This window comes from Phoenix dactylifera, unplaced genomic scaffold (assembly GCF_009389715.1).
Source record: "Phoenix dactylifera cultivar Barhee BC4 unplaced genomic scaffold, palm_55x_up_171113_PBpolish2nd_filt_p 000962F, whole genome shotgun sequence".
Lineage (NCBI taxonomy): Eukaryota > Viridiplantae > Streptophyta > Magnoliopsida > Arecales > Arecaceae > Phoenix > Phoenix dactylifera.
The window spans coordinates 21232-46835 of NW_024068320.1; the positions used below are offsets into that span (position 1 = coordinate 21232).

Below are 25604 nucleotides of genomic sequence, written 5' to 3' on the forward strand. Positions count from 1 at the left end.
TCAGGATATACCGTATAGCCCTCATCCACAGTAAGTGAAGGAAGTTGACAAAGAAGTTACCTGATGTCATTTCAATGTTGATCCAAGGAACTCGCACAGCAAATGGCAGAAAAGTTACTTATAATGATTCACATGGCCTTGTATGTGGCCTTCAAATCTTTCATTACATCCAGCAAAAGCTTCTAAGGAACCATTTTTTTTAAAAAGCTCAAACAGTGTCCTCAGAAAATGAAGAAAAGGACAGATAAAAATATTTCTCCTAAGAGCTGCTCCAAGTGTAGGACCAAAACATAATAATTATGTACTTTATAACTACAACATCATTGCTTAGAATTACCATTCTCACTCCTTGTACAAAGATGCTTTTTGGAGCAGTGATATTTGTTCTTGAAACCAGGATGCAAATCAGCTGATAACACTCTAAATAAAAAATAAATACCTTGTTGCTTGCACCAGATCACTTAAACTTATTAAGGTATGACCCCAACAATGCAAATAAGTTTGGACTTCAACAAGAAGGGTGTAAGTATGAAGAATATTCATAGCTATGCTTTAAAGCATGGTTTGCTATGCTGGTCTGCTCCACGTGGTATGGCTTGTACCCTACCATACAGTTAGCATACGAGGACTAGGTACATTCCCCATAATGAGTATTACCATGGTATATACCATACCGACATTCAGCATAGGATGTACCAGGTATAGATTCTAGAAGCAAGATTGCCAAACCTTGTTGTGGATCACCAAGTCGTTCCTCAAAATAGAGGTACAAAAACAATGATAATATATTAAATAGAAATTTTCTGAAAATGACCGCCTATCACGCATTCGTCATATAGGAAGCATTGCAAAGATCACCTTTATTTTTCTTCAATGAAGGACAATGACATTCTAAATTTTAGGGAATCAATATGATGTCACAAGCAATAAAAACATAATGACATTAAAGTTTAGCTTCCCACAACTCTCCTTTCTCAGTCATCAGATGACAAACATCTCGGCGAGAAGCACATGAACTGAAAGATAAAGAAATCTTATCAGAATAGGATGAACATGAAGGTAATTTTAAGATATCCCTTGAAAAAGAGCATACACATGTTTTTCTCAATATTATCTACTCTCTAACAAAGTGAAGAGCAAAACAATAATTGTGTGTGTTCATTAAGATTTAGTCCTAAACTGCTGTTGGCAGTACATGTCACTTTTCTCCAAATGCTACAAAACTTCCATCATTTACAGATATGCAGCTCTATGCTCTATTTGCTATAACAAGTCAATGGAAAACAGATGATAAAGATGCTTTGTTCTTTCCAATGTCATTAAACAAATTGATTAAGTTTCAATTGTGAATCTCACTTTGCATGTTTTCTTCCCATTTCTCCCCTGGACTGCATTAGGACTTTTAAGGCATGGTTTAAGATTCAAGGATGAATTTGCCAATACGGGAGTTGATAAATCATGAGCTTTGGCAACATGCTCTTTCTTCTTATCCCTCTCATGGAGTGCCTGTGGCCCTTTAAGGCATGATTTAAGATCTAGAGATGAATATCGCTCTACAGGTATCAGTAAATCATGTGTCTCATGCCCCTTTCTAAAGTTTTCATGCTTATCAAACCAAAAACGAACATTGGCATGACCAAATACATTCTTCTTCTTTACACATCTATAAGCAGAATCTGCATCAGCTTGGTTTAAAAAAACCACTTGGGCTGCACCTGTGTAGAAGAAGAGCTTGGTTTTTGAACAGTCCAATGGCCCAAACAGTAGAAACTTCTTCTCCAGCTGCTCTTTGGAAGGCAGCTTGAAATCTTTTGGGAATTTCATGTGCAATGATTTAGGAAAGCTGTTGTAATTATCACTCATTGAAGATTTTTGAACTTTGCGCGTTAATGTTGAACTTTCTCTCATCAGGGGAGACGAATAATATCTGGTCCACTCAGAGAGATCAGAAATGCCAGGCCGATCAGGCCCCTCCTGATGATGATGTTTATTTTTAAATTCGCACCTTGGTAAAGTCAGGCTGCAACATCCTTTTTCATCAATTTCATAATGAACAAGGCAGTCCTTAGTTTCAGAAACAAACTTTGTGCCACTGTCAGCATGATGAAGAAACAGAGCTTTTTCAGTTGCATTATTTGCAGCATTGACCTCATCATTAGAACAGGTCTGATTACCTGAAGAGCTTATATATTTCATCGTTTGTGCATCCAGCATTTTGTTCAATTTAAAGGAATTATCAGGAGTAGTGGGATGACTAAGCCTCCTTTTCTTTAAGATACTCTTGCAAGCAGCTCTTGTGGGAAGATCTAAGCTGGAAAAAACTTTTGTAGTGTCACTTGTACTGGCATCACTACCAACAAGACTGACCTCGAAAGTACACTGAACGTCAAAACCAAACTTCAATGTTTCATCTTGAGAGTGTATTTCATGTTTATTAGGAAGGTTGATGGCCAACCGGCTTTCTTTGGCTGGTACTGTCTGTAGTATACTGCTATCAACTGAAGATACTAGTACTGCAGCAGAATCATCACATTGATGCTCAACATGAATGCTGATGTCATCTTCTTGTTTCACCTTTTCTTGTCCTAAAGTGGTTCCTGGATTGTCATCACAAGTTAAACATTTCCCTGACTGGACAACATTGACAGCACCTGCAAAATCTAGACTATTTTCCTGAAAGATGTTAGCAGCGCAACAGTGCAGAGAATCTATAGATCGTTCATTTGCATAAAACCTGGTTTCATCAGCTGAAATCTGATGAACATCTCTTGCAGGAGAAAAGCTTTTCTTGCATATAGTCTCTGCATCCATTTCCTCTAATGAAACGCCAGTAGATGAGTTTTGCATTTCAAAATTTTCATCCATACATATATCTGCCCCTGTTGGCACACTCCTGTCAGCTACAGCTTCAAGTTGATTATCCAGCAAACATTTATATTCTTCATCCAAGTTGAGGATACTGAAGTCCACTCTGTTAATCATACAGGTCTCCCGTCCCTCTAGCACTTGCTCTTCAAATACAGCCAAATCCTCTTCTTCTGTTATAACAGAGAAATCATATCCCGGTTCTATGGTTTCTCCGTCTATTTTTGCACTCTTGGATGAGGAATCAAAAATCCCCTGATCTGTACCTGATATGAAATTGAATATATGAATTTACAGAAGTTTAAAGGCCTTATACAAAATAAACATCACATCTGTTTGAAATTTGTAATTCCTAAAAATTATGCATAAGACCCACTGAAACATATAAGCGAACAGAATAGGTTTTTGAACATAGCAATCAACATCAATGTTCTAAAATGCAGTCATGATATGCAGAGGAGTTGAAGAGAAACAAGATGAGTGGAAGCAGAGGTGAGGAGCTGAGTTTTGACAAAAGAGGGGGAGGGTTCACAGGTTGCCAGCCCATCATCATCTAGGGCGATGTTGGTTATGATTTCTTAGGGAGCATCTGCTTGCGGATCCCATAGGATGGCTGGCCCTCTTTAGTTTCTTTTTATTCTCTTCACACAGACAAAATGAGACTTCAAGATGGGTGTGCTGTCAGAAAAGGAATACTATCTTATTTAACTCCTCCCAGCAAAAGAATTCTCAAATTTCACTCAACCCTAAAATGTGGCCTGTTATTATCACTTAGTCGGATATAATCAGTCACTAAGTCTCCTTTAAAAGGATTATTTTCCATGTTAGGACTCATCAAAAGAATCAAGCAAAGTGTGCCCAGTCAAACCTGTTAGATAAAATGATCTTCTGCTTAGGGAAAAAAATGAACATAAAATAACAGCAAGCCTATCTGCTTTGTGCTTGAGACGCGTGTGACAAACTCTTCAAGGGCTCTATGCTGGACTCTCAAGGTCTAAAACAAAATTGATTATATTCTCCTTTTCTTCTGAGTTCTAAAGGTAAGCCTCCTTGCTAAAATTTATACATACATGCATGCATACATATACAGACATATGTACATACATACATACATACATACATACATTAATTAATTATATATAGATAGATATATCCACACACACACATCCCAGAAGTTATCCATCTCAAAGAAGGGAACAGCTTTCCTTTTCTTCTTCTTCTTCATGCTCCTGCATCAATGGAAAGGCAGAGAAGAGGTAGAGAAGAAGAGGTGGAGTTAAGGAGCATAGCACTGTGAGCAATTGTTAGAGAATAAGGTAGAAGAAGAGGCAATGAAGAAGAGCAATAGCAGTGGGGAAAAAAATATAGCAGCGCACATAACAGCAAGAGTAGTAGCTGAAGATAGAACTAATGGTGGCATAGAAGAGACGGCACTAGAAAAGGAACGAGAGAAGGTGGAAGAGGTGAAGATGGAGAAGAAAGCCAAAATCAGCACCATCAAGCCTTATCCCAAGTCCGAACTATTTAAAGCTGACTGTTAATTCTCATGTGCCAAGTATTCCCATCAGGGCTACTGAGGATCCTAGTATTATTTTGATGCTTACAAAGCCATTGAGGCCATATGGAAATGCTAATGCTATTAACTCAATTAATCCAGTACATAAGTGAGTAAGGAAGAAAGATTTGATACATCCTTGATACGCTTTGCTTGATACATTTAAAAGAACCTTCAAGAATACATCTAAAAACAAATTATATTGGAAGAACTTGAGAAAAGAACTAATTTACAGTTTAATATGCCTTAGAGTCAAGTTCTCTTGATTAAAGCTCAATTCTATTATTTACATGCTTAATGAGCTTAAACTTTAATGTGCTAAACATCCTAAGAAGAAAGAAATGATTTGCAATGTTGTTACTTCATGATTATATGTTTTAAATGCAAATCTAACTTTGAAGTGAAGAATTTCAGTGTTAGAGTCGACCCCACGAAGATTGGAGTCGACCCCGGCACATTTGTCACACTCATGGCACATTCTGGCACAATGGCACAAGTAGCACAGAGCTTGGATCGACCCCAAGAAACCATGAGCCGACCCCAACTTCAGCCATCTGAAAATACCGTCTTCTGGAATTTACTGAGAGGGCCGACCCCAAGAAACCTCGAGCCGACCCCAGGTGGAGCCGACCCTAAGAAACCTCGAGCCGACCCCAGTGGAGCCGACCCCAATGAAAGTGGAGCCAACCCCAAGAAATCAAGAACCGACCCCAACAAGACAAGGAAGAAACTGGATTCCCTGAAAACACTGTAGTTGGGTCGACCCCAAGGAAAGTGGAGCCGACCCCAGTGGAGCCGACTCTAGAGAAGCCAGAGCCGACCCCAAGCTTCCAATGCAAAAATTACGTTTCCTGAAAACACTATAGCGGAGCCGACCTCAGAAAATTGGGGCTGACCCCAATGGGGCCGACCCCAGAAATGTTGGAGCCAACCCCAGCCTGGAACGCAGAAAACATGGTCTCTGGATTTCCTGAGAGGGTCGATCCCAGAAGAGTAGGGGTCGACCCCAGTGAAGGTGGAGTCGACCCGAGCAGAATTGGGGTCGACCCAAGCACGACTGACAGCATAACGGCTAGTTGTGCAGAAATACTTTTTGGGCTTCCAACGGCTATAAACGGTTAGTTTCTTCAATCCAATGGCTAGGAAGGATTATTTGGAGGTTGGAGAAGTATTTAAGAGCCACCATTCATCAAGGGAAGAGATCTTGGTGGAATAAAAAAGTGCATTCAAGAGAAAAGCCAAGTTTAGAGAGATTTATCTTTTTGATTCATCCCAAATCCAAAAGAAGTGTGTTGAGCAGAATTCAAGTGCCTTCAAGAGCTCAACCAATTCATTGAAGAGTGAAGCAATTTCAGCAAAGAAGAGAAGAGAATCTACAAAGCGATAATTATTTTCTTATCTCTTCTTTTAGTACATAATTGTCTATTTGCTCATTTAGGAGCTTTAAACTTCCTTTCTATTTTTCTTTGTAAGGTTGTTGGTGAGCCCGTAAAACCAACAGTATAGGTTTGTTGGTGAGCCCGTAAAACCAACGGTTAGGTTGTTGGTGAGTCCGCAAAACCAACATAGGTTATTGGTGATCCCAGAAAACCAAATTGTAAAGGTTTTGGATTGTGAGCCCGGAAAACAATCCAACTGTAATCCGAAGGATTATAGTGAATTTCCAAGAAGAGGCTTGGGGAGTGGACGTAGGTGCTTGGGGCGCACCGAACCACTATACATTGTTTTGTTTGTGTTCTGCTTGTTCTTGTATTTATTCTTGCTTTAGGGTAAGTTCACATAAGTAACTTAAGAAAGCTTCCACCGCTCTTAACAAGAAAATTTTTAAAGCACCAAAAATTTAGAAAAACCCAATTTACCCCCCCTCTTGGGTTGTCACCTTAGGCAACAAGTGGTATCAGAGCAGGTGCTCTAAGGTTAATTGTTGATCTTACGATCAAGAGCCAAAGATCATGAAAACTCAAATAGATAGTTTTCTAGGAGATGGACAATTAATTGATAGACCTCCACTATTTAATGGCATAAACTATACACATTGGAAAGCACGCATGCGCATTTTCATTCAAGCATATGACTACGATCTATGAAATATCATACGATGGGCCACACACAAACATCAATCATGATAAGAAAATGGCTCAGCAAAATGCAAAGGCCATAAGTATTCTATATTGTGCATTAGATGATAGTGAATTTAATTGCATATCTTTTTGCACAACTGCTAAGAAAATATGGAATATGCTTGAAGTCAAATATGAATGTACTAACAAATTTGAAACATCATGTGCAGAAAAAGAGCAGTATCATATTGCAAATCCATGCTTTATGGCACATGAAAATGAGATACATGAGGTACATGCTGAAACTGAAAGCGATTTTACATTTGATGAACTTCATGATGCTTTTTCTGATTTGTATTTAGAATATAAGAAACTTATTTGTAAGAACAAAAACTTGAAGAATGAAAATCAAATCCTAATAGATGAAAAACTGAAACTAACTAATAAAACTGAAATCTTAATTAAAGAAAATAAGCAACTAAATCAAAGAAATCAACTTCTCACTAAGAGCCATGATAGACTTAAGAAGAACAATGAATTGCTTTCAGAAGATAATGAAAAATTAACTAAAGAAGTTGATAATTTGAAACCTATTGTTGAAAGATTCACTCTCAGCTCTGAAAAACTGAATTTAATGATAGAAAACTCAAGAGCTGTATATGACAAAGCTGGAGTAGAATATCAAGCTTGGTACATCCAAAAATCTTTCAAGAATATGTTTGTTAAAGCCTCTTTTGTCCATCCTAAAATAGTTTTTCACAAATCTGGTAAAATTAATAAACAGAAACAGAAAACTGAAAATTCATTATCTGTTAAATCTATGTTGTTTAAATTTAACAAAAGTAAGCAGAAGTATATTACTTGTAATCCTAAAACCTGTAAACTAATAAACAAAATGGCAATTAAGAGAATATGGATTCCAAAAGGAACAATTATTGCTAATCTGCAAGGACCTAAAAAGGCTTGGGTCCCCAAGTTGAAAACCTGATTATTTTTCAGCAGGCGTGTCTAGCTACCCAAGACTCTAATGAAAGATATTATCTGGACAATGGGTATTCTAGACACATGTTAAAGAATGAAACTTAAAATATGATTAAGAAAAGCAATTAAAATGAAAGAAATAAATTCAAATCCCTCCATCTTTCTATTTTTTTACTTTACTTATCGATGGATAATTTGCTAATGCTTAATCTATTTTCTTAGAATAACTCCTTGAATTCTTTATATGCTTGATTAAGAGTTGTTTTAATATCCATGGCATTATCCTCTATTGATCATAAATATAAGAATGTGTACTTGGTATATTTTTACATATATGCATTAAGAATACCAAAATTAAAGAGACTAGCTTTGGCATATAAAATAAACTCATACTAGTATGGAGTTAATTTCAAAAGACCTTGTCATTGGTTCACTTAGATTAATTTTTGCAAGATCAAAGTTTGCTATGTATGCCATCTAGAAAAACAAATTAGAATCATTTCTAAATCTGAAAACATTGTTTTCACCTCTTAGTCTTTGAAAATTCTCCATAAGAACTTATTTGGATCTCTAGGATTGTGAACCTAGGAGATAAGCTGTCTGATTTTGTAATTGTGGATAATTTCTCAAAGCTAACATTGGTTTTGTTCTTGGCACTTAAATTAAAATAATTTTTTGCATTGGCACAAACTTACAAAAGGTTTCAAATGAAAAAGATTTGCAAGCTGTGAAAATAAATAAGTATCATGGCACAGTTTTGAAAACCAATTTGTTAATAAGGTTTACACAGAAAATGGTATTGAATACAATTATTTTTGCACCAAGAACACTATTGCATATAGGGGTTATAAAATATATAAAAATAGAACCCTTGAAAAATTTGTGTAAGGACAATGCTTTGTGATAGCAGTTGATTAATGCTATCATCATAGCTTGTCATATTATAAAGTTTCTATTAAATCTATTTTTGAAGGAAACCCCATATGAACTGATGAAAAACAGAAAATCAAATGTTGCATATCTTCATGTTTTTTCATTTATACATGTTATGTTCTCAAAAATGAAAGATATGCCAAATCTGATAAAACAAGTATTTCTTTGGATATTACTCTTCAAGCAATGTATATAAAATATTCAATGAAAAGATACTAGTTGTATAAATATTAATTCATATTATTCTTATTAAAACTAGATCTTTTATTGAGAATATGGTTTGTCATTTTGCTTCTATTTAAAAGACATTAAGAAGAATGAACAAGATGATAATTGGTTAAGTTAAACTAAATCATTTTGAAAGGAATAAAATTTGAAATCTTGTTGAAGAATCTGAAAATTTTTTATATTTGGAACAAAATTGAGTTTTTCAAAAACACACTTAATAAAGAAGAATTGGTGATTACTAAAAGAATTAATCAGAAAAGATAAAATAGATCTTGATAAAATCTTTGCATGATTAGAAGCCAAAGATCACTACTTTCATTTGATTGTTTTATGAGACTTGTATTTTGTCAAATGAATGTGTAGAATGAACTTCTGTGTGGTTATATCATTAAAATTTTTATGTAAAAATAACCATCTATATTTGAAAAATAGTCATTACAAACATGATAAAGTACTATTTGATTTAGAACAAGCACCAAGAGCATGATATGAAAGATTAAGTAAAGTTTTTTTAATATCATAATTGCTCAAATATATATTGATAACATTATTTGTGTTGCTACTAATGAAGCTTTATGTAAAGTTTTTACTAAGCTCATGCAGGGTGAGTTCGAAATGAGTAAAATGGATGACTAATCTTTCCTCTCGAACTCCAAACTAAGACAAATAAGAAAGAGGATCTTCATTGGCCAAAGTAAGTTCACAAGAATATTCTTATAGAAGTTTGGCATGAAGAAAGGTATGTCTATGACCCCATCTTGTAGAGTTTAAAAATGATGAGCAAGGTAATTCTATTGTTTGAAGCTGTATTACTATATCATACAGCTTGTAGGCCAAATTGTATGCTCATTTTGTGCTTATATGCAAAGATATCAAACTAATTCTAATGAATTACATTTAATTGATGTCAAAAGACTCATAAAAATCTGTTAAGAAAATAAAACTAAATACTCCAGTCTTAAGTAAAAGCAAAACAAGCATAATATATTCAGCACATTTGTGAGAATTATGTGAGCATTCTTTTGAAAGGGATAAAATCTGTAATAAACTATATTTAAACAGGAAAAGTTTGGAATGAACATTTTTAAAGGGAACGGTTTAACCTTTCTATATTGCTCATCATAGGGATGGTGCCAATGGAGAGGCTAGTGATAGTACCCGGCACTATTTGACCCAACTATTCGGTGTAGGGCATATTAGGAACGGCACAAGAGGAAGGCTAGTGGTGGTACCTCGTGCCCCTTCCAACTCTACCGAATAGGGAGAAAATAGAGTATAGAGCATAGAAAAGTAAAACCAAAAAGAAATGAAGATCAGAATGCTCACTGAGTGCTTAAAGGAAGAAATTCAAAAATGAGGAAATGAATGATAAGATAAATAAAAGTGTATAAAAAGTTTGTAAAAAAAAACCAATTGAAGTTTCCTTCACTTGAAAACACACCTTAAGGATAAAATCAGTGCAGAATTATGTTTAAATAGAGGAAGCTTATTTTAAAAAGAATTGATTTTGATCCTTGACATGCTTGTTCTAAATGTTTTAATACATGATGTTATGACTAAATGCATATTATGTTTTGCATGCGGCATGATGTTTTTGAATTATAGGTTCTCAATATTCAGATAACAAAGATCTTCCTTAAATATAATTTGTAATGTTCCAATGCTTGAATCTTTGAAATACTACATAAAATTTTTATAAGTATTATTAAAAAAAATTTAGATTTGTCGTTCATGATCATCTTTGAAATCTGAAAGTTGAATAGACTTACAAAAAGGAGAAAAGAAAGATATTTCTATTTAGGCAAAATGAATTGATCTTGATCTATATTTCTACTTGCCTAACTTTGGCACATAATGTCCTAATACTTGTTAAAATGTCCTCCAATTTGTACCAAAACTCAACATTAAAAATAAAAATTCTAAATGTGCTATGATGTACTTGAAATATGTATTTTTAATCTTAATGACTTAAGATGAGCTACAATGTAGAAGATACATATCTCAAATTATAAATTTTGAAAGCCTCCTTGAAAATTCTTATGAAATTCAGAATATGATCTAGTATAAAAGTTTAAACTTCATATAAAATGCTTATATCTTTGCATTTTTGTAATTTTCATTATATGCTTCAAAGATTGCATCATGCTGGAGAATAATTTACTATGATTCTTAGATAAAAACTACAGCTTAAGAAAAATAGAATTAATTTTGATACTTTGGTTGTTTGCTCCGATACGCATCTGAAATATATCATTTTTTATCTTATAAGTGTACTGAAATTGGTCTAAATGATGTGTTTTTTCAATGATCTTGATTGCGAACAAATGTTTCTAAACATATGATGTTATTTTGATATTAAAAAGATTTATCGTACTTCATATATACATTGCTGAAAAACTATGACTAAGAAATTAATATTTTGAATATACACTCCTGCATAATTAAATGCTTCTATCATTAAAAAGAAAAGCTATTTTTAAGAAGAGAGTTATTGATCCTAAAGCTTAAAATATTTCAACTCACTCCAATAATTCTTATAGGAAAGAAATGTAATTACTTTTGAAAGAAATTTGAGCTTCAAAAGAATTATCTTCTGATTAATATTTCCATACATATTAAAAAAAAATAAGAGGAAACATAATTTGTTCTTGAAAGATTAAAAAGAGTGATTGCTATAAATTTTGAAAAATTCTGGATCACTCTACATTCTTGATATTATAAAATTTCAGTTTTATTCACGCTTCTCATTAAAATCTAAAATTCATAAAAGAAAAGAGAGTTCGAAGAAAAATGCATCTTTTAAGGGGGAGCTTTAAATACTCAATCTCTTTATTGAAAATTATCCTAAAATTCTAAACTTTCAAATGGAAAATCCTTCAAAATCCAAATTTGAAAATCCTTGTGATACACCTTGAGGCTTGTTGTTTAATTAATAAATCTTGTGTATCAATCATGAACCAAATTGTTGATCTTAAAGTGCCTCTTATTTGATATATATATATATATATATATATATATATAAAATCAGCTTGAAACGTAATATTTTATATTTGATTCATAATCATTTGTGTCAATTTCTGCATATAACTGTTTTACTTGCAAAGCATGAATAGATCTCAAGAGCTTTACATAAATAAAAGAAAACTGAATGTTCTTAAAGCTAAATCATTAAAAGTTACTTTATACAAATTTGGCAAAGACCTTAGTATGCTTTTAATGTCCAATTGGTTTCAAATTGATATCAATTTAAGCATATTTTGGTATCAGACTTTGTGCTTCATTCAATATCTCTTGAAAGTTGGATCTCTATCTATATTTTATCAATAAATCATTTATTTTGAAAACTAATTGAAAAAGATTCCATCTACACTTGATTTGAAAACTAACTTTGGAATCTATATTTAGAGATCTCTTTTGGCTTGTATCTCCAATAACTCATTCTTAAAGCCAAATTTTTCATCCTTGATTTTGATGATATTATTTCAGGTTTACTATTTCTAAGAGAGAGATAAAAGAACTTTAAAAGCATTTTAAGATCATCAAATTTGCTGTGATCTCATCAAGATTTGCTCTGATTCATTCTGAAATCATCTTAATTGGCTCTGATCTATATTCATTATCTTGCCCTGACAGTATTACCTTGAGTCACATAATTCATATTCTTACAATAATTTGGCATGCAATGAATGAAATATTATCTTGTGCTTAATGTTTCATTATTTTGCAATCCTTTTGATGTTGTCAAAAAGGAAAAAAAATATCTGAGTATATGCTCATAATAAAGCATGTTCATTATGACTAGTGTCTTCTAGATTTTGTATTTGTTTTGACTAGTATCTACTCTTTGTTATTGTCTGCATTTCTTCTCTAGAATATTATACTTTTGGCAAAGATGGTGAAATACATTTTTTCTTTACTCATGATCTTTGTATCATTACAATACTATCCATTGCTATTCATTATTTTTGATGATGACAAAAAGGGGGAGAAAGTATAAGAGAGAAACTAGAAACAAAAATTCTATAAGAAAGATAATTCTATAAAAAAAGACTGTATAAGGAAGAAAATATAAAAGGTATATATTGTATACTTACGGGGGAGACATGTATTATACACTTAAGGGGGAGACATTTGACAAAGAGAAAATCTGAATCTGGCACATAATCAGAGAGATTTTTCTTGCCTCGATAATAGCTTGAAACTCTTGCTTTAAGAGGGAGCAAAGCTAAAATTCATTAGGCATTCTACTTGGATAAGATAGGAGGAAATTTTGGTTCATTGATACATTCTCTAAATTGGACTATTTGAAACTTTTACACCAAAAGCATTTCCTATACATTAAACCTTACTTCTCACATGAATATCAATTTGCTTATACTCAATGTTTTGTAATCATCAAAAAGGGGGAAATTGAGGATCCTAGTGTTATTTTGATGCTTACAAAGCCATTGAGGCCATATGGAAGTGCTAATGCTATTAACTCAATTAATCCAGTACATAAGTGAGTAAGGAAGAAAGATTTGATGCATCCTTGATACGCTTTGCTTGATACATTTAAAAGAACCTTCAAGAATACATCTAAAAACAAATTATATTGGAAGAACTTGAGAAAAGAACTAATTTACAGTTTAATATGCCTTAGAGTCAAGTTCCCTTGATTAAAGCTCAATTATATTATTTACATGCTTAATGAGCTTAAACTTTAATGTGCTAAACATCCTAAGAAGAAAGAAATGATTTGCAATGTTGTTACTTCATGATTATATGTTTTAAGTGCAAATCTAACTTTGAAGTGAAGAATTTCAGTATTAGAGTCGACCCCACGAAGATTGGAGTCGACCCCGGCACATTTGGCACACTCATGGCACATTCTGGCACAATGGCACAAGTAGCACAGAGTTTGAGTCGACCCCAAGAAACCATGAGCCGACCCCAACTTCAGCCATTTGAAAATACAGTCTTCTGGAATTTACTAAGAGGGCCGACCCCAAGATTTCTTGAGTCGACCCCAGGTGGAGCCGACCCTAGGAAACCTTGAGCCGACCCCAGTGGAGCCGACCCCAATGAAAGTGGAGCTGACCCCACGAAATCAAGAACCGACCCCAACAAAACAAGAAACTGGATTCCCTGAAAACACTGTAGCTAGGTCGACCCCAAGGAAAGTGGAGCTGACCCCAGTGGAGCTGACCCTAGAGAAGCCAGAGCCGACCCCAAGCTTCCAATGCAAAAATTACGTTTCCTGAAAACAGAAAATTAGGGCCGACCCCAGAAATGTTGGAGCCGACCCCAGTCTGGAACGCAGAAAACATGGTCTCTGGATTTCCTAAGAGGGTCGACCCCAGAAGAGTAGGAGTCGACCCCAGTGAAGGTGGGGTCAACCCGAGCAGAATTGGGATCGATCCGAGCACGACTGACAGCATAACGGCTAGTTGTGCAGAAGTACTTTTTAGGCTTCCAACGGCTATAAACGGCTAGTTTCTTCAATCCAATGGCTAGGAAGGACTATTTGGAGGTTGGAGAAGTATTTAAGAGCCACCATTCATCAAGGGAAGAGATCTTGGTGGAATAAAAGAGTGCATTCAAGAGAAAAGCCTAGTTTAGAGAGATTCATCTTTTTGATTCATTCCAAATCCAAAAGAAGTGTGTTGAGCAGAATTCAAGTGCCTTCAAGAGCTCAACCAATTCATTGAAGAGTGAAGCAATCTCAGCAAAGAAGAGAAGAGAATCTACGAAGCGATAATTATTTTCTTCTCTCTTCTTTTAATGCATAATTGTCTATTTGCTCATTTAGTAGCTTTAAACTTTCTTTCTATTTTTCTTTGTAAGATTATTGGTGAGCCCGTAAAACCAACGGTTAGGTTGTTGGTGAGCCCGCAAAACCAACATAGGTTATTGATGATCCCGGAAAACCAAATTGTAAAGGTTTTAGATTGTAAGCCCGGAAAACAATCCAACTGTAATCCGAGGGATTATAGTGAATTCCCAAGGAAAGGCTTGGGGAGTGGACGTAGGTGCTTGGGATGCACCGAACCACTATACATTGTTTTGTTTGTGTTGTGCTTGTTCTTGTATTTATTCTTGCTTTATATTTGATTCTTGCTCTAGGGTAAGTTCACACAACTTAAGAAAGCATCCACAGCTCTTAACAAGAAAACTTTTAAAGCACCAAAAATTTAGAAAAACCCAATTCATCCCCCCTCTCTTGGGTTGTCACCTTGGGCAACAGCTACCAACGATGTTATTGCAAGCATGTCTATGTACTTTCCGCAATTTCTATCCATGTCATCTTAGGCCTTCCCCTGCTATTCCAACATTCTTCCATAAAGACTGAAGCAGGCCTCCATACTGTCGCCTCAAATCTTCATCTTACATGCATTCACCATCTAACCTGGTTCTCCATGGATTACTAATTAATTGGTGCTCTTCATTAATATATAAAATATACTCTACCTTTTTTGGTTTAACTACACATCCATCACAAGACTCTCATCCGTTGCATACAGCTTGTTTTCTTCAAGTCAACCTTGTGTCATCAGCCAACATCCCCAACTCGATATCAGGAGTCCACCTCCCACCTTTTCTACACAATGCCCTCCCTTCTTTCTTTATTTCTCCTCCTTTCCTCCCTCTTGATAAGAGCACTAAGTACTTGGGGAAGAGAAACAAAAGATGAGAGGGTTTTAGCACCCAAAGTAACTGTTTAAGAAACACCTGATCCACTTTGTGGAGTGATTGATTATACCCCTATTTGATTTTGATGAGCTCAAAGCATTTGAGTATATTTCATGTTGTACTAATGAATTCAATCTACTGTTTCAGGCGAATATATGTGAATTTATGTTTAAGTGCGTCGAGCCTTGGTTCAAAATAATTTGGCTAAGTGTTGAACTCAATTGAACCAAAGTCTGAAGCTCGAGTTGACTCCGGAAGATTGCAAGTCGACTCTAAGTGTTTCAGAGGTTCTGGCACAAGCTCAAGTCGACTTCGGTACACTACGAATCGACTCCGACTGAGAACAGACAGAAGGACAGAAAGATGAATTTCTGACCCTGTCACCGAGTCGACTCCGAAGATTTCGAGTCGACTCCGATGCTTGCCGAGTCGACTCCCGACGGTTCCGAGTCGACTCCAAAGGGTAACAGACAGAGAGACAGAACAATGGTTTTTAGACCCTGTTACCGAGTCGACTCCAGAAGGTTACAAGTCGACTCCGATGTTTGGCGAGTTGACTCCCAGTTATGTCCAAGTCGACTCCCAGAGGAAAGCAAGTCCAAAAGGCAGAGAACCATTTTCGGAGACCCTGTGAACGAGTCGACTCCAAGTGTTCCAGAGTCGACTCCCAAATCAGCCGAGTCGACTCCAACAAAGTGCGAGTCGACTCCGAGGCAGTTCAGATCAACAGACAGAACCATTTTTGGAGACCCTATAAACGAGTCGACTCCAAGTGTTCCAGAGTCGACTCCCAAGTCAACCGAGTCGACTCCAACAAAGTGCGAGTCGACTCCAAGACAGTTCAGATCAACAGACAGAGGATCGGCTTTTCGGACTCTAAGAGCCGAGTCGACTCCAAGAGAACCCGAATCGACTCGAGAGAGAAAAGCAGAGAAATGGATTTCTAGAACCCTGAGAACGAGCCGTCTCCAAAAGTGCCGAATCATCTCCAGATATTGGCGAGTCGACTCCAGGTTTGGTCCGAGTCGACTCCAGGACGGGACAGCACTTTAATTCAAATCCTGAACAGTGGGCGAGTCGTCTCCAGTGAAGCATGAGTCGACTCCAACAACAGTCGAGTCGACTCCAGATCGAGCGAGTCGACTCCAACCCCAACGGATACATTGTCAGGATGTGCAGACTGTACAGAACGACTACAAATCAGTGTCTAACGGCTATTTTCCGTACGGAACAGTTTCAATAGCCAGAGTAAACAGTAGTAGACAAGGATTGAGCTATTTCATTGTGTGCATTAAAGCTTTTCAACTACCAAGATCCTCTAGAGTGACAATACAAGCAAAAGAAGGAAGAAGTGCATTCAACTCAACCCAACAAGTACTTCCTTCGCAATTAAGGCTCTACTACTGTCATTCAATCTTCTGTGCATTCAAGAGGAGACTCAAAAATCGAGAAGCCCCTACTTCCTCTTCCGAAATCTATTTGAGGGCTTCTAACCTTTCTCTATTAATATTGTTCACATTTGCTTTTTTGAAGCTTTCCTTGTGATTTTTCCAAACTGTTTTTCTTACTTAATTCAATCAGGGGATTGAATCAAGGGTGGTAAAGTTTGTTGGTGAGCCAAAGTTAAAACCAACGGTGTAAAAGTTTGATTATGATCCCGAAAAAATAATCGGGTGGTTCTAGTTGGTGAGCCTGTGAAAACCGACCGAGTTCGTTGTGATCTCGCGAAAACAAATTGGGTTGTGAACTTGTAAAACAACCGGCTGTAATCCTAGGGATTATAGTGAACTTCCAAGTGCGGCTTGGAAAGTGGACGTAGGAGCAAGAGTTGGCTCCGAACCACTATAAAGTCTCTTGTGTTTGTATTGATTAATTGTCTCTTCCACTCTCTCCATTCACTACATCTAGTAATCTATTTAACCTGCTTGCAATAGATTTATTTAATTACTCATTAAGTTTTAATTTGTCAAGAATTAATTAAAACCCAATTCACCCCTCCTCTTGGGTTGTCTTTTTGGGCAACAAGTGGTATCAGAGCAGGTGCTCTTATATCGATTGGTGTTCCAATCCCTAAAAGAGTAAAAGATTAAAATGACAACCCCTTTTGGATCTTCCCTTAGTGAAGGGCAATCCACCAATAGGCCTTCATTGTTCAATGGAACTAACTACACCTATTGGAAAAGCTAGGATGAGGATATTTATCAAAGCCCAAGACTATGATATTTGGAGCATCATAGTTAATGGACCATATACTCCTCTATCTATGTAGATAACATTGCCATATCCAAGCTTGAAAAAGATTGGGATGATAACGATAGAAGAAAGGCACAACTAAATGCCAAAGCAATGAATGTACTTTATTGTGCCTTGGATCCTAATAAATTCAATAGAATCTCTACTTGCAATTCTGCAAAAGAGATATGGGATAGGCTTGAAGTGACCCACGAGGGCACAAATCAAGTCAAGGAATCTAAAATAAACATGCTAGTTCATAAATATGAACTATTTAAAATGGAGTCTAATAAAACCATCTCTTGCATGTTTACTCGATTTACTGATATTGTCAACGGCCTAAAAAGTCTTGGCAAAAGTTATACTAACAGTGATCTTGTCAGAAAAATTCTTCGCTCTTTACCAAGGTCATGGGAAGCCAAAGTCACAGCAATCCAAGAAGCAAGGGACTTGAACAAGCTGCCACTCGAGGAGCTTCTTGGATCCCTAATGACGCATGAGCTCACAATGAAACAACACAGCGAAGAAGAATCCTCTCATAAGAAAAAGGTAATGGCCCTCAAATCTACTTCTAACAAGGATCTATCTTGCAGTAGCAGCAGCGAGGAAGAAGACAATGAGGAAGATGAAGAAGAGCGCTCTTCTCGTGCGAAAGTTCAGAAGATTCATCAACCGGAAGAAATCCTTTCATCATAAGAGAGGTTCCTCAAGTTCCTTCAACAAGGATAAAGGTAAGGAAAGAGAAAGTGAGGAAATCGAATGCTATGAATGCAAGAAGCCGGGACATTTCAGAGTCGACTGTCCCTTGCTGAAGAAGGGTAACAAATAAAGAAAAAGAAAGCTCTTGTCTCCACCTTGACAGACTCCGATCAATCATCATCATCATCGGATGAGGAACAAGAGGAAAAGACCAATCTTTGCTTTATGGCAAATGAAAATGAGGTAACATCTGAAACTCATTTAGATTTTACTTTTGAAGAATTGTATGATGCCTTTAATGAGCTAATGGATGAGTATAAATCAATAAATCTTAAAAACAAAGATTTGAGGCTAACTAATCAATCCTACAGTCATAAAAATGACAATCTGACTAAGGAAAAGGATTCCATTGTTAAGAAGAACTTAGAACTTAAAACAAGCAACCAATTGCTAACTCAAAAGAACTGTACCCTAATTAAAGACAAAGAAAAACTAAAGAAATTTCAGAACTTAAAAATAATAATCAAACTCTAAAAGATAACCTTACAAAAAACTTAAGCTTACTAAAAACAGAAAAACTGAACTTAACAAAAGAACTTGAAAAATATAAACCTATTGTTGAGAAGTTTACCTATAGCTCTGAAAAATTAGAAATGATTCTTAATAATCAAAGAGCGGTGTTTAATAGAGCCTGTTTAGGGTATAAGCCAAAGAATAAGCAAAAATTTCTTAAAAACTTTTTTGTAAAAGCCGGGGAAAGTAAAACTAAAAATGTAACTTGTTTCTGTTGTGGAAAAGTAGGACATAAAGCTAATATGTGTGACCATAGAAAAATAAAAGCTAAAAGAAATATTAAAAAGGTTTGGATTCCAAAAGGAACCAACATAGCTAACCTTGAAGGACCCAAGAAAACTTGGGTACCTAAGATTATATGATTTCCTTGTGTAGGAGTGTCTTGCAGCCAAGCTTAATAAAAACTGTTGGTACTTGGATAGTGGCTGCTCAAGACACATGACGGGTGACAAGGAGCAATTCTTCATCCTAGAACCTAAGAAAGGAGGTGTGGTGACTTTTAGAGATGATAACCAAGGTCACATCATGGGTATTGGTAAGATACAAATCACACCTTCAACCTTTATCGATAATGTTCGGTTTGTAGATGATATTAAGCACAATTTACTTAGCATTAGTCAACTATGTGATAAAGGTTTTGACGTATTGTTTAAGCCATCTATGTGCATCATAACCAACTCAACTAACAATAGTTTAGTTTTCAAAGGACTAAGACGTGGCAATGTTTATGTAGTAGATCTTGATAATCTTGCTAAAAACAGCCATTGCTTAGTAGCTAATGATACTAAGCTTAGTGAGGAAAGTTGGTTATGGCATCGTAAATTAGGTCATGCAAGCATGGACACATTATCTAAATTAGTTAAAAGAGATTCCGTGATTGGTTTGCCAAAGCTGAAATTTGAGAAAAACAAAATCTGTAAAGCATGTCAATTTGGCAAACAATCTAGAAGCTCTTTTAAGTCCATAAATTATGTCTCTACAACTAAACCCCTTGAGCTACTTCACATGGACCTTTTTGGACCAACTAGGACCACAAGCCTTGGTGGAAACAAGTATGAACTTGTCATAGTTGATTTTTCTAGATACACATGGGTCATGTTTTTAGCTCATAAGGATGAAGCATTTTCAGTTTTTAAGAAATTCCACAAGGAGGTAACAAATACAAAAATTAGTTCAGTTATAGCAATTAGGAGTGATCATGGAACGGAATTTGAAAATCATCTATTTGATGAATTCTGTAGTAAAAAGGGAATAACTCATAATTTCTCTGCACCTAGGACACCACAACAAAATGAAGTTGTGGAAAGAAAGAATAGAACCCTAGAGAAAATGGCTAGGACCATGTTGTGTGAAAGTGACCTCCCAAAGTATTTTTGGGAAGAAGCCATTAACACATCATGTCATATAATAAATAGAGTTCTATTAAGACCAATTATAAAGAAAACACCTTACGAACTTTGGAGAGATAGAAAGCCCAAAGTAAACTACTTTCATGTGTTTGGCTGTAGGTGTTTCATTCATAATAATGGCAAAGATAACTTAGGTAAATTTGATTCTAAATCTGATGAAGGTATCTTTTTGGGATATTCTACATCGAGTAAGGCTTATAGAGTCTTCAACAAAAGAACCCTTGTTATTGAAGAATCCATCATGTTGTTTTTGATAAGTCTAATAATGCTTCCTCCAGCAAGAGAGTAGTATTTGATGATGATGCAGGAATAATTGAAGAAAAGATGGATCACATAACTCTACAAGAGGATGAACCCAAGCAAGTTGAAGAAACTTCAACAAGCCAAGAGGTAATTGCCGAACATGGGCTTACAAAGGCTTGGAGGTATGCTCACGGTCATCCTAAAGAGTTAATCTTAGATGATCCATCTCAACCTGTTAGAACTAGAGCCTCTCTTAGAAACTTAAATAATCATCTTGCATTTGTTTCACATTTAGAACCTAAAAACATTAAAAAAGCTGAAAGTGATGTAAATTGGATAAATGCTATGCAAGAGGAACTTAACCAATTTACAAGAAATAAAGTATGGAACTTAGTTGAAAGACCCATTGAATACTCAATAATAGGAACTAAATGGATATACAAAAATAAACTTGATGAAAATGGAGTTGTGATTAGAAACAAGGCTAGACTAGTAGCAAAGGACTATAATCAAGAAGAAGGTATAGACTTTGATGAGACTTTTGCTCCTGTAGCTAGACTTGAGGCAATTAGATTGTTACTAGCATTTGCATGTTATAAAGATTTTAAATTATTCCAAATGGATGTAAAAAGTGCCTTCTTGAATAGGTATATCAATGAGGAGGTTTATGTAGAACAACCTCCTAGTTTTAAGAATCATCAATATCCCAAACATGTTTATAAACTAAATAAAGCACTTTATAGTCTAAAACAAGCTCTTAGAGCATGGTATAAAAGACTTAGCAAATTTCTGTTAGACCATGAATTTTCTAGAGGAAATGTTGATACAACCCTATTTTTGAAAAAGAAAAACAAAAATATGCTAGTAGTGCAGATTTATGTAGATGATATTATTTTCGGTGCTACTAACAATCGCCTTTGCGAAGAGTTTGCTGAATTAATGCAGAGTTAATTTGAGATGAGCATGATGGGAGAATTGAACTACTTCCTCGGACTTCAAATCAAACAATCCAAGGAAGGGATTTTCATCAATCAAGCTAAATACATCAAGAAAATGCTAAAGAAGTTTGATATGGATGGAAACAAGTCAATTGGCACTCCCATGAGCTCATCATGCAAATTAGACAAAGATGAATCAGGTAAATCAGTAGATCAAAAGCTGTATAGAGGTATGATAGGATCATTATTATATCTTACAGCAAGTAGACCTGATATCATGTTTAGTGTATGCATGTGTGCTAGATATCAATCTAATCCTAAGGAATCACACCTAATTGCAGTTAAGAGAATTTTTAAATATCTAATAGGAACAAAAAATATAGGTCTATGGTACTCTAAAGAATCAAGCATAAACTTAATAGGGTACACTGATTCAGACTTTGCTGGTTGTAAACTTGATAAAAAAGCACCAGCGGGTCATGTCAATTTTTAGGAGAAAACTTAATTTCATGGTTTAGCAAGAAACAAAACTCGGTTGCACTATCTACGGCTGAAGCCGAATATGTTGCTGCCGGGAGCTGTTGTGCTCAAATTTTATGGATCAAGCAACAACTTGAAGATTATGGCATTAAACAAGATAAGATTCCCATAAATTGTGATAATACAAGTGCCATAAATCTAACTAAAAATCCAATTCAACGCTCAAGAACTAAACATATTGAGATAAGACATCACTTCATAAGAGATCATGTGTTAAATGGTGATGTGATGCTTGAATTTGTTTGTACTGATGATCAACTTGCTGATATCTTCACAAAACCTTTGAGTGAAGATCGATTTTGTATTCTTAGAAGAGGATTAGGAGTGATTGATCCATTTTTGTGATACTCTCCTATAATTTATTGATTTTGATGATTAGCTTATGTTGGATATAGGATTTCTCGTCTATGATCATCAAATCAATCCTTAAGTTCTAAAGATTTCCATATCTCTCTCCTTTGGCACGGAATTAACTGAGTTTTTGGTTATGTGCCAGAGTTCGAGTCGACTCGAATAAATATTAGAGTCGGCACGTGGGCGAGTCGACTCGCGCATGTTTAGGAGTCGACTCGAGGTCGAGTCGACTCGCGCATGCTGAGGAGTCGACTCGAGGTCGGAAATCCGACTTTTAACCCTAAGCGAAATATTTTTTCTCCACTTCTATTTTCAGCCGCCACTGTTCAAAAGCCCTAGAGTCGTCTCCTACATCATCTTAGGGCCCAAAACCTAGAATATTTTTGCTCTCTTGACCTCCCTACCTACCCAGGGTTAGTTAGGGAATTCTATGGGACCGTCACACGGGGTGGCGGTGGTATTCAAGGGACAGTAGAAAATGTCCCTATCTTTGTCTCGGAGAATCTCATTGCTCGAGTCCTCCACCTCTCTTGCGAGGAGATTGCTCTCACGCATCCTACCGATAGGACAGAGGCCCTTACGGCCATTTTAGGGAGACCACCCCAATCCCCTATAGAGGAGGTGTTCGCAAATCAGCTTTCGGCTGAAATGCGACTCCTCCTGAGCATAATCACTAGGACCCTTTTTCCTAATACTGGTAGGTTTGACTTCGTTTCAGAAAAAGACCTAGCTTTGATGTTCTATATTTTACATGACATCCCCCTGAACTTCCCCAAACTCATCTATAGATATGTTTGTGAACCCCTAGACAAACCCAGGTTGAGTCTCCCTTATGGCATGCTTTTCACACTCATCTTTAGGGAGTTAGAAGTCCCTATCCCTGAGGGAGAACCCTCTCACTCCCTCAGACACACTGACCACATGGGTGAGAGGACTCTCCACCGAATAGGTTTCCACAAGGTGGAGGGTGTCTGGATTAGGAGGACATCCACATCCACACCATCTGACCCCACTACTCATTACTCACCTAGCTCTGATCATGACCAGGACCACTCCACAGATCCTTCCACCTTCCCATCCACATCTGGTCCTTCAATCCCTGCTGAGCCATCTACTTCAGCTGGATCCTCTACCGTACCACCCCCTCAGCAGCCCCTAAAAGTCAGGATCAGCACTAAGCAGCTCCGGGAGCTGAGAGATGAGATAGTGAGGGAGCTGAGAGATGAAATAGTGAGAGAGCTGAGAGGTTCACACAGTGCACCCTCCACTGACGTCATTCCCTCCACAGCAGCGGTATCCATGATGATAGGAGAACTTAGGGAGGAAATGTCAAACATGAGGAGCCTAGTCCAGGGTCAATACTTGAGCCTTACAGGCATAAAGGAAGACACAAGGCAGATGCGAGACAGCATCAGAGAAGAGATGGGAAGGCAGAGTAAAGGAGCGGAAAGGCTTGCAAATGCCGTGATCTTCAAACTTGACTCCATCCAAGAAAGTGTGCCCAACTAGCAGAGACACAGGCTAAGGCAACCTCAGAGATCATCACACAACTAGAAAATGTATCTGAGGGGATGAGCCTGGTCCTCCGATCTAGCCGACTAAATTTAGGAGCCTCATCCTCCTCCTCTACTAGACGACCCTAGTTGCATTTCTATTTTTATGATGTACAGTCCTTTGTGGACTTTCTGAAATGTATTCAATCTTGAATTTAATACAATGAATAGAGATTTTCTTTCAAAAAACTGCGCAATTTGACTTGTTATCTCCTTCTGTGTTATGTGTTTTTTGCTATGATGACAAAAAGGGGGAGAAAATATGATGTATTGAATGTAAAGGGAATCACTAAACAAAAGAAAATCCTTAAAGCAAAATGTAATTTGTTCTTAGTGGATTCGATACCTTGAGGCTCATTATCCCTCTGTTGGGGCTCCTCAAGGAGTAATATCCAGAATCTATTCAAGGAATATTCGGAGATTAGTTGAATCATACTCAAGAACAAATTGTCAGATTTTCCCTCTGAAAGTAAGAATTTAAACTCAAAAGTTTCAAAACATTAAAAGAAAATTCAGAAAACTTGAACTAGACTTAAACAAAATTGAATGCACATGTTGAGGGGGAGAATCTGAAATCTTAAGAAAACAAAATCATTAAACACATATAAGCCAAACAATTGATTGCATGATTTGAAAGCTTATATAATTCCAAATGGAAGGGGGAGCTTTAATTTCAGGATTTACTGATTCATACCTTTCAATTTTGGATAAATTAAATAACTAGACATTTGAATTCATTTCAAAACTTTACTATGAATCACCTCTTGGTTGAGCAATTCACTTTACAAATACTCAATATTTTATCATCATAAAAAAGGGGGAGATTGTGGAGTGATTGATTATACCCCTATTTGATTTTGATGAGCTCAAAGCATTTGAGTATATTTCATGTTGTACTAATGAATTCAATCTAGTGTTTCAGGCGAATATATGTGAATTTATGTTTAAGTGCGTCGAGCCTTGGTTCAAAATAATTTGGCTAAGTGTTGAACTCAATTGAACTAAAGTCTGAAGCTCGAGTCGACTCCGGAAGATTGCGAGTCGACTCTAAGTGTTTCAGAGGTTCTGGCACAAGCTCGAGTCGACTCCAGTACACTACGAGTCGACTCCGACTGAGAACAGACAGAAAGACAGAAAGATAAATTTCTGACCCTGTCACCGAGTCGACTCCGAAGATTTCGAGTCGACTCCGATGCTTGCCGAGTCGACTCCCGACGGTTCCGAGTCGACTCCAAAGGGTAACAGACAGAGAGACAGAACAATGATTTTTAGACCCTGTTACCGAGTCGACTCCAGAAGGTTACGAGTCGACTCCGATGTTTGGCGAGTCGACTCCCAGTTACGTCCAAGTCGACTCCCAAAGGAAAGCAAGTCCAAAAAGCAGAGAACCATTTTCGGAGACCCTATGAACAAGTCGACTCCAAGTGTTCCAGAGTCGACTCCCAAATCAGCCGAGTCGACTCCAACAAAGTGCGAGTCGACTCCGAGGCAGTTCAGATCAACAGACAGAGAACCATTTTCGGAGACCCTGTGAACGAGTCGACTCCCAAGTCAACTGAGTCGACTCCAAAAAAGTGCGAGTCGACTCCAAGGCAGTTCAGATCAACAGACAGAGGATCGGCTTTTCGGACTCTGAGAGCAGAGTCGACTCCAAGAGAACTCGAGTCGACTCGAGAGAGAAAAGCAGAGAAATGGATTTCTGGAATCCTGAGAACGAGCCGTCTCCAAAAGTGCCGAGTCATCTCCAGATATTGGCGAGTCGACTCCAG

At 36.7% G+C, this 25604-nt stretch overlaps 1 protein-coding gene across 1 annotated transcript in view; it reads right to left on the reverse strand.

Moving 5' to 3' along the window:
- Nucleotides 1–1130: 1130 nt before the first annotated feature.
- Nucleotides 1131–25604, reverse strand: part of LOC113461433 — a 31082-nt gene continuing 6608 nt past the window's right edge. The window contains exon 2 of the mRNA XM_039121084.1: nt 1131–3131. Coding sequence (XP_038977012.1) covers nt 1333–3131 — 1799 coding nt within the window. The 3' untranslated portion in view covers nt 1131–1332. The remainder of the gene's footprint in view (nt 3132–25604) is intronic.